At 49.8% G+C, this 13,755-nt stretch overlaps 1 protein-coding gene across 10 annotated transcripts in view; it reads left to right on the forward strand.

Annotated features, from left to right (window-relative positions):
* AGAP1 (ArfGAP with GTPase domain, ankyrin repeat and PH domain 1) overlaps positions 1 to 13,755 on the forward strand; it is a 329,181-nt gene that overhangs the window by 60,530 nt on the left and 254,896 nt on the right. For 2 of the 10 annotated variants that reach the window (XM_063162739.1, XM_063162738.1), the window contains exon 1: positions 8,163 to 9,316. The exons of 5 other annotated variants lie outside the window; for them this stretch is intronic. In XM_063162739.1, the coding sequence (XP_063018809.1) occupies positions 8,314 to 9,316 (1,003 nt within the window). In that variant the 5' untranslated portion in view covers positions 8,163 to 8,313. Of the gene's footprint in view, positions 1 to 8,162; positions 9,317 to 13,755 lie in introns of those variants that run through there. 3 more of the 10 variants (XM_063162740.1, XM_063162736.1, XM_063162737.1) reach the window with 3 other exon arrangements.

Below are 13,755 nucleotides of genomic sequence, written 5' to 3' on the forward strand. Positions count from 1 at the left end.
GGGTGTTAGGGAGGATGAAACAAGAAAGCTTTATAAGTATGATTGCTTGGCGAAAGATTTTGAGAATATGGAAACTATAAGTGAGATTGAAATGAAAGCAACTTTTGAGGTATTTTAGTTGCTGAAAAATAACGATGTCACTAGTTGAATGGAATCTCTTTTGGAGGAAACAATTATTTTTGTAAGTAGGTAGGTTTAAGAGTTAGAGTAGGCTTTGCAGCTTAGTAAATGGGGTTCAAAGAATAAGATTTAGGGTTTAAAATGTAAATATAGTATGGTGATGTAGTGATTCTTATAAGTTGTATAGAAATGTTATAGGATATGTATGTTGTAGTAGATTAGTTAATGAGAATTTGAATATTTAACAATATTCAAATATTTCTATAAGTTGTATAGAAATGTTATATGATATGTACGTTGTAGTAGATTGGTTAATGAGAATTTGAATATTGAAGATGATTTATTGTATTGAAACAAGAACTTTAGTTTCTTTTTGAGCTCTCTTATCTCTCTTTGCTCGCTTTCGCGCTTTTCTTCACGCTCTTTTCTTTTTTTGTCCCTTTGTCTTTTCTTTTGCACTTTTTTACTTTCTCTTTTCTACATGCTCTCTGCTCTTAAACTTTTGCCTGTAACTTTCTTACACTGTAAGTTTCTCTTCTCTCGGCAGAATGATAAACCAAGTTTATAGAAGTACAAATCAAGTTTTGTGTCTATAATTCAACAGTGTAGCTCTCAGGACAACAAGCTTTAGTGTCTTAGTTTGAAGTATTAATAGGGAGTTTCTATGATCTCTTTCATTTTTCCTGTTTTATTTTTGCTGCTTCAATTAAATACAACAGAAGGATACAACTCCTCTGTCAGATGATGTGATGTAGAAAAACCTTTATTTAAAATGGGCAAGTGAATCTCACATTAATTCCTTGGATGCCTCTTTGTTCAGTGAGAAGATAAGTGAGGAGCACCCTGGTTTATTCAGTGAAAATCCAGCTGCAGTCAGGTGTGTTGTTTTGTTTTTAAGCTGATGGATGGGCACAATATATTAATTTTAACAGCTCCATCAGCTTGGGGGCAGAAATCAAAAGGATGATTTCAGTCATGCAGAAGAATTCAAGAGGTTTTGTGCTCTTTCCCTTTAAAAAAGGGGGGGTTTATTCTGCTCTTTAAAGTAAATTGAAGGGATCAAACCTGCTATGCCTGGACATCAGAAATTTAAAGGAATTTGGAATTTGCTTGAAGATAATTTTAAAGAAATAATAATGCTAGCATGTGTCATGGTTTAAAACAAATCACAACTGACTTAGCTTCATCTTTTTCCATTTCACATAAAGATGAGTGATGCCTACCCTCATCTTTAATGAATTAATATGAGTCAAAGGTATTTCATTATTGTATTTATAAAATAATGTAGTCTTATGAAGCAAGAGTTTTTTAGACTATGAAGTACATAATTGATGTGAAAGGAAGCACCATCATCCGTGCTGAGACATGAAAATGAAAATTATTGTGACTTTTATTATCCCATGTGGTGGAATGTCCCTGGCAATAAGGCATGGTCTTCCTGGAGAAGCAATGCCAAACATTTTACCTCTCTCCTAGTGGGACAAACTATTGAGGTGCGTTTTTACTGTGCATCCCATGTGTCACTGTCACATTTCCTGAAAAATCCCTTCGCCAGGATTTCCTCTCCTGGGAAGCTGAGAAGCCTCAGAGAAGAATGAAAACAACAATTATCTGATTGCTGCTCCTGTGTTGGCTGCTTTGGAATGTGATCTGGACATTGTTTACCAACAGGTGAATGTTTGATTGGTTCCATGTGAATTGTTATTAATTAATGACCAATCACAGCCAGCTGTGTCAGACTCTGAGGAGTCAGACATGAGTTTTATTATTCATTCTTGTGAAGCCTTCGGTGTGTGTCCTTTCTGTATTCTTTAGTAGAGTTTTAGTATAGCATAAATGATATATGATATGATATAATGCAATATAATATAATGTAATGTAATGTGATATGATATAATGTAATGTGATATGATGTAATATGATATGGTATAATATAATATAATATAATATAATATAATATAATATAATATAATATAATATAATATAATATAATATAATATAATATAATATAATATAATATAATATAATATAATATAATATAATATAATATAATATAAGCCTTCTGGAGTCAGATTCCTCACCTTGTCGTGGGGACCTCACAGACTCAGCACCCATGGCCCCTATTCCCTTTCCTGCTCAGCACCCAGTGTTTTTGGACAGGAGTGTGCTTTCCTTGTGCTGGCAGTGGGATCATTGCTGGTGCCAAGTGCTGCCTGTTGTGTGCTTTGTGTGAGATGTGTGTGTCCTTCACGTGAGCAGAGCACTGCCCGCAGTGACCTCCGGCGCGTTTAATGGACAAGTGCAGAGTGACAGGAGAGCACAGCTCAGTGCCCTAATGCAGAGCCCCCAGCCTGGGCTCTGTGCTGCTGCTCCCCTGCAGCACAGTGTTGTTCTGGTGCAGATGCCCTCTCCTGTGTGCTGCTTGGGCACTGATCCGTGCTGACAAACAGCGGCTGCAGCGCGGCCTCTCCGGGAGACAAACGGGGAATCCTGGCCAAATTGCTCCTCAGAGCTGCTCAGGTGACCCAATTTTGCCTTCCACAGTGCCTTTGTCAAAGGAGCCACTACTTGGAGTGTTCTGTAGTGTGAGGGTGTTTGCAGGGGTCATAGGGTGAGGGAAGAGATGAGAATGTTGACTCCCTGTTTCAGAAGGCTGATTTATTATTTTATTATATATATTATATTAAAACTATACTAAAAGAATAGAAGCAAGGATTTCATCAGAAGGCCAGCTAAGAACAGAAAAATAATGAATAACAAAGGCTTGTGACTGACTGAGACAGTCCAGACAACTGGGCTGTGATTGGCCATTAATTAGAAACAACCACATGAGACCAATCCCAGATGCACCTGTTGCATTCCACAGCAGCAGATAATCAATGTTTACATTTTGTTCCTGAGGCCTCACAGCTTCTCAGGAGGAAAAATCCTAAGGGAATGATTTTGCATAAAATAGGTCTGTGACACTATAGTTGAAGCTGCAGTCTGCAAGAATGGTAACATTTAGGGCTGCTTTTCTTACCAAAAAAAAAGACAAGAAAATGAAGGCAATGAAGTGTCCATTAAAATCCAAAACATGGGCATACAAACAAGCAGCTTCACAGGACTTGTATCCCTGAAAGGTTTTGACAAACCTGTCCAGTGTGTCTCAGCATGGAAATGTTTATTCTGAGATGCTGCTGGTGTATAGGAGGCGTTTCACAGAATCCCAGGATTGTTCAGGTTGGAAAAGACCTTTAAGATCAGCAAGTCCAACTGCTCTTTCTCAATGTCTGGGCTTTTACATTTGTAAATTGGCAGATTGTGTTAGATCTGTTGGCAGAATGTGGAACACCTGTAAGGAAATAAGAACAAGGAATCAAAGAATAATGATTATAAATATTTTTGCAAAGAGTTCTTGGGAAAAGAGAAGATGCAGGGCCTATTTTGCATCACTTGGAGGGACACAAGAAGTGTTGGCTTTACAAAGTCAGTAGCAGCAGTGTTTGCTGCTCACAGTGACCTTGCTGTGCAGCTGCTGGGGAGCAGCAGTGCTCCTCCTGCCAGCAGGGTCATCGCTGCAGTGGTTGATGGAGAGCAGGCAGTGAGTGCTGGGGATGTGAAACTCGGCTCCAGAACATCCTTGGGGTGGGCATCAGTGGATGGAGTGTTCAGAGAGCTCCCTCTGAGCACACCAGCTTTGCTTGAGGCTTTCTGAAGATGTGTTTGAGACACCTGTGTTTCACTGATTGAAAAGAAATTCTCATTGCTGAGAACTGTGAAATTCCAAATTCTGGTAGAGAGCTTATCCTGTGTGGGAAGTGGCAGAGGTGCCTTTTCCTGGCTGGATGGGATGCAGGGTTTCCATGGTTCTACTTTCCAGTATGGCCACACTGGAGGGACAGTAGGACATTGCCAAGCACAATCCTCTGGGTTCTGTGATCTTGGCAGAGGGTCACGGAGCAGTTTGCAGTGCTGGCACGCTGCAGGACGAAGGGAGGGTGTAACCCCTGTGTCCCAGCCCCCGGAGAGGCTGCCAGCCTGCAGAGCCCGTGTTTGTGGAGCCTGTGCATCCTGCTCTGCTCCCGGGCGGCCCTGCAATGATGGAAGGTGAGCGGGAGCGGCTGCCGAGGGCCCTTCAGGACACGCGGCGCAGGCTGCGAGCCAAAGGCCTTGTTTGCCTTGGCTGCTGAGCCTCTGGCTGCTCCTGTCCCGGGCCCGAGGGACTTCTCCCGCTCTGGGAGCGGATCTGTGCTGATTGCGGGCCGGCAGGAGCGGCGGGGGCGGGCTCGGCATGCTGCACTCGGGACAGCATCCATCCCCGGCTGGGACAGCATCCATCCCCCGGCTCTGTACAGCATCCTTCCCCCGGCTGGGGCAGCATCCATCCCCGGCTGGGACAACATCCATCCCCCGGCTCTGTACAGCATCCATCCCCGGCTGGGGCAGCATCCATCCCCCTGCTCTGTACAGCATCCTTCCCCCGGCTGGGGCAGCATCCATCCCCCTGCTCTGTACAGCATCCTTCCCCCGGCTGGGGCAGCATCCATCCCCCTGCTGGGACAACATCCACCCCCCGGCTGGGGCAGCATCCCCCGGCTCTGTACAGCATCCCCCTGCTCTGTAGAGCTTGGAGCCCGTCCGGAATATTCAACATGCCATCCCTTGCCCCGTGAATTAGCTCCCTGCTCTGAGCTACCCCCCTGTTAAAGCAGATTCCTGTAGTGTGTCTGGCCGCGGTGAAGGGGGATGGATGGCAGGACCACCAGGTGATGATGGGCTTTGCACCAGCGGCTGCAAAACAGCTCGTGCTGTTTACAGGAAGCCTTACAAGAAGGTAAGTTGTGATGAGTAGCAGCAGAGCAACCTTGGAGTACCACTTAGTGCCCGTAGGAAGAGCTGCAGCAGCAGCAGCATCCCCAGGGATGATGGATGCCGGCGTTCCCGCCCCGGTGCGAGCGGAGCGGGATGCGGGGAGCAGGGCGGTGTGGGATGCTCCGGAGAGGGCTGCAGGAATGTGCCGGCTATTTGTGTGCGCTCAAAGCGGTTCCTCTGGAGGGGTCTGTCACGCCGGGAGGATGAGAAATGGTTGATCCCGCTCCGGGTGAGGGGGCTGCGCTCCCGCGCGGCGCGCTGCAAAGCGCGGCCTGGATCCGGAGCCGGGATCTGCCCCGCACGCTCCAGCGCTGGTGGATCACAGATCTGGATCTTGAGGAAAACATAAGTAATTTTTCACTCTCAGGCTCATATTTTGTAATAGGTCTTTCCTTCCCCCGTCTCTTCCTGTGACGGTGTTCACAGGGGTTCTTGGATGAGGGAAGAGATGAGGATCTGACTCTATGTTTCAGAGGGCTTGATTTATTATTTTATGATATATATTACATTAAAACTATACTAAAGGAATAGAAGCAAGGATTTCATCCGAAGGCTGGCTAAGAATATAATAGGAAGGAATGATAACAAAGGTTTGTGGCTCAGCTCTCTGTCCGAGCCAGCTGGGTGTGATTGGCGATTAATTAGAAACAACCAACATGGGCCAATCCCAGATGCACCTGTTGCATTCCACAGCAGCAGATAATCAATGTTTACATTTTGTTCCTGAGGCTTCTCAGCTTCTCAGGAGGAAAAATCCCAAGGAAAGGATTTTTCATAAAAGATGTCTGTGACACTTCCCTTTGTTGTTTTTTTTTTTTTTTTTTTTTTTTTTTTTCTGTTGGAAATGGCATTTTGGGTGTTGGAGAATTGTGCCATCATTCTATGGCAATAAACAACATTTAGAAGGGACTGGAAATTTGTTTTCAGGCTGGCCAAGGGAGACCTCTTAGAATCCCAGGGACATTAAATATCACCTTGTTCCAGCTCTCTGCCAGGGCAGGGACACCTTCCACTAGAGAGGCTGCTCCAAGCCCCTGGTCTTGAATCCATATCTGCTGATGATGCAGGTGCTGAACTATTCCATGGTGAACAGAGCTAAGAGGAATAATCAGTGTTAATTAGTCAGCGTTAAAGACAACACTGATACCTGGAGAAAGGAGCTAAATCAGGGATTCTCTGTGCTAACAGAGCAGCAGTGTGTGGGATCAGTGTCCCTGATAAACGGGTGTGTGCAGAGGCTGGGAGCAGAGCATCCCTGATTGCTGTGTCAGAGTCCAGCCTCCTGCTGCTGCGGCTGTGCCCTCCCCAGATGTGCCTCCAGTCTGTTCCTCACTCCAAGGGAGGTCAGGCCCTCACAGCTGCCCCCATCCCTGGGGATTTCAGACCTGTAGAGGTGGCTCTTGGGGTTTAGTGGTGGAAGTGGCAGTGCTTTCCTACCTTTTTACACCTGTTTTTTTATTGTTTTTGACCCTCACTGGCACTGGTGAGGGATGTTTTAATTGTAGACGTGGGAGGGAGGTGCAAGGCAGCTGCAGGTGATTTTTCAAGCCCGACTTTTTATGGGATGTTAACATGAAACCTAAACACATTTTTTCTATGGTTGTGTAACTTTTTTTTTTTTTTTTTTTCTGCCAGCCTGGTTTGTGAGTGACTAAGAGCGGGCATTTACTGGTTGTTAGTGACCTCAGCATCCCTGCAAAGGCGCTGGCAAGTGGGTGTGAAAGGGGGTGTGTGCACCACGCCCTGCTCCAGCTGTGCACCAGAGCCAGGTTCTGATGAAACCGCTGCTCGGGAAGGGTTCTTGCATGACTAACCACTCTAGTCATGGGCTTGGTAATCGTGCAGAGGGTTGCTGTGAGCAAACATTTATTAAGGAGGGCCACAGATAAAAAACCAAATCGGTTCTGGGTCGTTTTGAGTGTTTTTGAGGAGGAAGTGTTGCCTCGGATGCAGAATGAGCTGAGATTTGAGCTCACAGTGTGGTCCAAGCTGGTGAGCAGCACACACCTTGCCTTTTGATGGGCCTGGATAAATCCTGGGTCCCATTAACACGAATAATTATCCCAAAAGGCAGGTGATGGCAGACTTCTCAGTGGTGTCCAGCGCCAGGATGAGGAGCAGTGGCCACAAACCACGAGAAGTTTCACATCAACACAGGAGAGAACTTCAGTATATTGAGGATGGAAACAGGCTGCTCACATCAACACAGGAGAGAACTTCAGTATATTGAGGATGGAAACAGGCTGCTCATATCAACAGGAGGAATAACTTCAGTATATTAAGGATGGAAACAGGCTGCTCACATCAACACAGGAGAGAACTTCAGTATACTGAGGATGGCAACAGGCTGCTCACATCAACACAGGAGAGAATTTAGTATATTGAGGATGGCAACAGGCTGCTCACATCAACGCGAGGAATACCTTCAGTATATTGAGGGTGGGAACAGGCTGCTCGGGGAGGCTGAGGAGTCTCCCTCTCTGGAGGCGTTCTACCCTCACCTGGCCGTGCTCCCGTGAGAACACAAACATGTTCTAGGTAACCTGGCCTGGCCAGGGGCTTGCACTGGCCGACCTGCAGAGGACAATTCTGTGCTGCTGGCAGGGAGGTGTGACGCCCATCCCTTTCCCGAGAGGATCCGGCTGAGGGAACGCTGCTGCTGGCAGGGAGGTGTGATGCCCATCCCTTTCCCGAGAGGATGCGGCTGAGGGAAGGCTGGCGCTCTGTGCCGCCGCTCCGGGCGGGCGGGACTCCGTGCCGGCTCTTGGCGGCCGCCGGTGCGGCGCTCGGGCCCCGCCGCTCCGCTGCGCGCTGCCCGCCCCGTGGCGTGCGCCGGGCTCCGGCACCGCCGGCTCCGCTCCCGCCGGCCCTTCCCGCGCCCGCCGGACCCGCCGCGGATGCTAATCGGATTTAGCCGGCCCACAGAGCAGGGAGAAACCCGGCCGGGTCCGCGGCCGTGCGGCCGCGCTGTGAACAATGAGCTGGGAAGCGGCTGCCGTGCCGTGAGGAGCGGAGCGGGGCTCCGCGGGAGGAGGATGCGTGCCGTGCCCTGGATGTGAGCCGTGCCTCGGCGCCTCTCCGGGATGCCGCTGCCATGGACGCCGGCCGCCGGCGGGGAGCGCGGCCGGAGCCCAGCCTGACCCCGCCGCAGAGCGGGGTGTGACACCGGAGCTTTTTTTTTTTTTATTATTACTATTTATTTATTTCATTATTTTTTTAAACCGGGTTGCAGTGGATTGTGGCTCTGCGTTTCCAGCTATTCTCCATCCGTCCATCCATTCGTCCGTCCGTCCGTCCGTCCGTCTCGGCGCCGATGCCCGCCTGAAGGGCAGAGCCATCATGTACCTCCTGGACAGCAGCGAGCCGCCGGCCGCCGCCTCCTCCCCCGAGAGGATGCAGCGGGGCACCCCGCAGAGGAAGACGGTGTACCGCATCTCCGTGACCATGGTGAAGAAGGAGCTGCTGGGGCCCGAGAGCGGCCGCGCCGGCCCCGAGCTGCCCCGGCGCGGGCGGAGCCGCCCGCCGGGCTCCTCCAGCCTCACCAGGGCCGGGCTGCTGCTGCTGGAGGAGGAGGAGGGCGAGGAGGAAGGCGAGGAGCGGGACAGGGTGCCCAGCCCCTGCGGCTTGCGCACCTTCCGGACGCTGAGCACGGGGCAGCTGGAGCTGGGCCGCCTCAAGGTGCCCCGGAGAGCGGGGGCGCCGCGGGGCAGCGCCGGGCCCGGAGCAGCCGCCGCCGCCGCCGCATCCCCGCCCGGGCAGCAGGAGGGGGACGAGGCCGGGGGGCCCGGGGAGGAGCCGGGCCCGGCGGAGCGCGGCCACAGCCCGCGGCGGCACTCGGGGCTGCTGCGGCGCAGCTTCAGCTTCAGGCACTGGAGCGGCGGCGTTGCGGAGCCGGCCCGGGTGCGGCGGCACAGCAGCTCCGGCTGCCTGCCCGGGCCGCCGCCGCCGCCCTCGCCGCCCGCCGCGCTGCCCGCCGAGCCCCCCGAGAAGCGCAACACGCTGGACGTGGGCGAGGTGCTGAGCCAGGCCGAGCCGCTGTCCCGGCTGGAGCGCTGGGAGCGCAGCAAGAGCAAGAACCGGACCCTGGATAACAGCGACCTGCAGCGGCTCTCGGAGCGCCTCGGCCGGGAGGGCCCCGCCGGCGGCAGCGAGCACCGCCTGCTGCGCTTCTTCAGCGGCATCTTCGCCCGCAGGGACGGGCCCGCCGCCCTCTTTGGCAGCCCCCACGGGCGCTCCCCCCGCAGCAGCTTCTCCCGGTCCAGGGCTTATTTCAGCAGCCTCAGGAGAGCCGCCGTGGAGATGCAGTCCAGCTCCGAGAGCATCAATGGGTCCCCCCAGAAAGGTGCCCGTCCTCGTCGCCTCTGGGTGCTCGGCGTCGGTGCTGGGGGATGGACGGTGGGGTCAGGGGGCTGCTGGGTGCGAGGGGAGGGAGATGCTGCGCTGGGGTACGTCAAGGTGGGGAGGCACACACAGAGCAGCTGTGGCTGCCCCTGGATCCCTGGAAGTCTCCAAAGCCAGGTTGGATGGAGCTTGGAGCCACCTGGACTATTGGAAGGTGTCCCTGCCATGGCAAGGGATATGGAATGAGATGATGTTTAAGGTCTCTTCCAGTCCACACCATCCCTAATTCTATGGATGCAGTGTGCTTTGAAGCACATGGTAGTGCAGCTGTGCAGAGGGCAGGTCAGGCTGTGTGTCCTCCTGAACCAAAAATCCCTCTCTGGGGTGATTGGCTGTGCATTCTAGGATGGATGAGTGAGGCAAGCGTGGCTTGTTTAATTATGGAACAGAAGCTGGTGTGGAGTGCTGCTCTATATAGGTCACTGGGTGGCCTAGTGCTGCGCAGGCTGGGACTTTCTCCTTTTGGAAAGGCTTCTGTAATCTGAAGGATGAGTTGTGTTGGTTAGCAATGGGCACTGCTGGAGAAGTGAGTGAATACTGGTGCAAATGTCTCATAAATCCTAAACATTCATTGTAGTAAAAGAGCTTGAACTGAGTTAGGTATTTTTGAAAAACACAGAACAGACTCAGAAGCCACACTCTTTGAATTATTGTATTATTTGAGTCATTTTATATAGCTACTCTTTGAATTATTATATCATTTGAGTCCTTTTATATAGCTGTGTACAAATTAGCCAGAGCATTTCTAGTCTAGGTGGAAATCAGATAGGGAGTTCTGGGGGTTTGTGAATCCCTCAGATACAAGAAAAACTTGAAGAAGATGCTTGCTGTGGGATGGAGGTGCCTGGCTGTGGGGTGGCAGGGAAGAGCTGACGAGCTGCTTTCTGTGAGGAGCTGCAAGCATCCCGGTATCGCTGCCTGGGACGTGCCAAACCAGAAATGCTGGTTGTGGAGCTTCATTGTGAGCCAGTGCTTTCCTCCAGCTGTGCTCTCAGATCTTTAATAAGTATCTGTGATGAAACATTTAACCAGCAATTACAGTCCCCTTTGAGCACCAAGTGCTTATCAGGTGGCAAATGATCTCTGAGTTGCTGCTTTTCTGAAAAATACAATTCCAAATTAGATTAAGCTTTCCTAAAGGCCCAGGTACAGCAGGGGATGGTGTGGAGTGTGGTTTATTGGGGAAAGCAATAACTTGCTGTCAGCTCTTTCCCTATCCAGAGCTCCTGCTGTGAGTGGAGTGTGCCCAGAGTCTGAGGCGCCAGGAGCAGAGCCAAATATTTAGACCTGGTAGCTGAGGACTGTAAGGTTTTATTGATGTGGAGGCATTCATGTGGGCTTGGAATAACCCTGACGGAAATTGTGGCCTGCCCTTGGTTAAAGTTCAAGGTAACCACAGCAGGGAATTACTTCACGGGGCTCTTGGTGCCTGTGCTGTGCCAGCACACCCCAGCTCGTGCTCTCCTTGTGTTCTGGGAGCACAGTCCTGCCAGCCTGGGAGGAGACCTCCGTTAATCAGTAACTCTTGGTAAACAGCACTGAGATGTTGCAGAGAGGTTCCTCTGTGCGTGCCACCACCTAATCTGTCTGGGGCAAGGATTCCTTCTGCCCAGAACGAGTCCCAGTGGTGTGGCTGCAGTAGCAGCAGTGTGGCAGCCTTGTGTTATGGGTTAGCAGGCCTGGTGTGCTCCATTTCCTTCCCTTTTCCCATAAAACTGCAGCTTGTGCACAGCTCCAGCTGTTGCTCATTGGTGACTGTTAGAAAGCTGAACTTGAACTAATTTGTCTTTAATTTCTCCTACTGTATGTTAAGAAATAGATTTAATTAGTTATTACAATTAGCATGCCAAATATAATTTAATATTCTAAGGTTGGAACAAGCTGCTGGTTGGCCAGAACTTGGTTTTTTTGCCTCTTTTAGTTGATGTGGAGTTGGTGTGCTCCTGACAGTCCTGTGCACAGATGGTGGACCAAACCTTAATTTCAGTGTAGGTTTTATTCCCAGAAACTTGAAGAAATTCTTGGCTCTGAGGGTGGGCAGGCCCTGGCACAGGGTGCCCAGAGCAGCTGTGGCTGCCCCTGGATCCCTGGCAGTGCCCAAGGCCAGGCTGGATGGAATTGGAGCAGCTGGGACAGTGAAAGTTGTCCCTGCCCATGCAGGGGGTGGGATGGGATGGGGTTTAAGGTCCTTCCCAACCCAAACCAGGCTGTGATTTTATGATTTTACACTTGTTTCCCTTGTGGCCTTGGTGTTCTCTGTGTTTGCCGCTGTGCATGAGTTGTTTGGTTTTTTTTTTACTTGCAGCAAAAAGCCTGCCCAGGGTTTTAAGAGAAAGTAGAAGTTTAAAGAAATGTTGCTTGTTGGCATTTTTTAGCTTCAAATATTCACCTGGGTACTGCAATGTCTGCTTGGATGATATTTCCTGAAAAGAAATACCTTACTTTACGTACCACAATCTGGTGTAACATAGTTTTGGACAAGTTTTTAAGCAGAAGATACAAGAATTTTTAAATCTACATGTTTTTGATGCTACTGAGTGTGACTTAGCTGTGGAGTCAGTAAAGGTTGATTTTTGGCTGGGATCAGTCAAGAGTCTCAGTAGTTATTCAAAAGCCTTTTCCTTTCCTACCTGCAAACCCCATTTGCTCTGATATTGTTGGCCTCAAATCCTATGCAAGTAACAATTCCCAAAACTTGCAAGGGGAAGCAGGGGATCCATTTATTTGAAGAAGAAAAGTTTTCTATGTGCATGACCACTATCCCCAGAGGCAGAAAGAGAAACTCCCATAAACTTCAAGCCAGAGGAGTTATTTTTGCCTTAAACCATTTAGAAGAAGTCCTTAAGGGGAATGTCATTCCTCATCTAAACTTTTTTCTCCTTGAAGTTCTCATTATTCTTTCCTGGTGAGAGGAACCCTTTCTGCTCTGGAGGAAGAGGAGGAGGATGGCTCTGAGGCTGAGGGTGGTGTTAAAACAGTTCCTTTTTCAGTGGTTCTCACTTGCTGCTTTTGGTCTGAGATAAGTTTGTTTGAATAACCTCTCTTTGGGATACACTAAGCAGATTTGAGTATCAAAATTGTTGACTATCAAAAGGAGTATCATTATAATATAATAAATGCTCTTGTGAGGGTATTCCCCCCGAGGTTTTAGAGGAGTTAGTTTTAAGCTCTTATCTCAAATTCTCTGCGGCTTAGAGTCGTGGGAAGCAGGGGGAAGCTGCTGAGTGATCTCTGCTGGAGGCCTCCAGCCTTTTCCTTGCAAAGCTCCACTTGAGATAATTCCTGTTAGTTCTGTGTCATCTCCTTGCTGCCCTGGCCCCTGCTCTGCTGTGCTGCTGGCATCCCCATGCTGGGCATGGATGGCTGGGCACAGACCTGGAGCTCCTGGGATTTCAGCAGGGGGACTGGTGCTCTGTGCCTCCCTGGCATGGAGCTGCAGCTTTGTGGGGCTGTGCTGCCATCAGCATCATCTTTTTCAGCGCTGGAGAGTCCCTGGTTTCATGAAGTAAAAGCCCCCTAGCACTCTTTCAGCTGTTTCAGTTCTTGTGAGTGTTGTCTGGAGGTTGTTATGAAACTAAAACCCAGCAGATAAATGGATTGTAGTTGGGGTCAAGCATTTTCAAGCATTGTCTTAGGAGTTTTTTTATTTTGTTACTTATTGGGTAGGTCTTGTGTCAAGCAAAATGAATGCCAGCTGCACTGATAGAGGCAGGTGATTAGGAACTGAACTGGTATTAAGGTCACTGGCTGAATTAGAGAATGAGATGGATTAATGTGTGCACAATATTGAAGGATGTGCCAGCTGCTAGCAGCCATGGTCTTTGTTTTTCCCTTAAAATGGAAAAGAAATGTAGAATTTTAATGCCTCTGCTATAAAGTTGGCAGTTAAATGCCTTATGGCAGTGATGGGTAACTTTGTTGGGGCAGATCACTGAATATTTCTGCAAAGTGTTGTGCAGGCATTCATCTCCATTCCCTCCCAAACGGAGCCCTGTAAATTGAATTAGTGCTGTGTTGTTTAGCCAGAGATCTGCCTGTTCCTTGTTTACCACTCCAGGTAACCATGTGTGGTCTCATGCAGATGACCAAAGCACAGCTTGCACAAGGAAGAGCAACATTCAGAACACAAAATTCCTTCTCCTTTCCTCCTAGTTCCTTGCCCTGAGCCTGAGGAGAAGCCAAGTGCCAGGTCCTGTCCCTGCAGCACCCCAGGCTCAGGGAAGGGTGGCTGGAAAGGTTCCTTAAGGAAAGGACCTGGAGCTGAAAATGGGACCAGGTGGGCAGGAGACCCCCAGGCTGTGCCAGGGCTGTGGTGTGACACCCCCAGGGCAGGGATTGTCCCCAGGGCTGGGGCCAGTTCTGGGCACTCACAGCCAGAGG

The sequence above is a fragment of the Melospiza melodia genome, chromosome 8, assembly GCF_035770615.1.
Source record: "Melospiza melodia melodia isolate bMelMel2 chromosome 8, bMelMel2.pri, whole genome shotgun sequence".
Taxonomy (NCBI): domain Eukaryota; kingdom Metazoa; phylum Chordata; class Aves; order Passeriformes; family Passerellidae; genus Melospiza; species Melospiza melodia.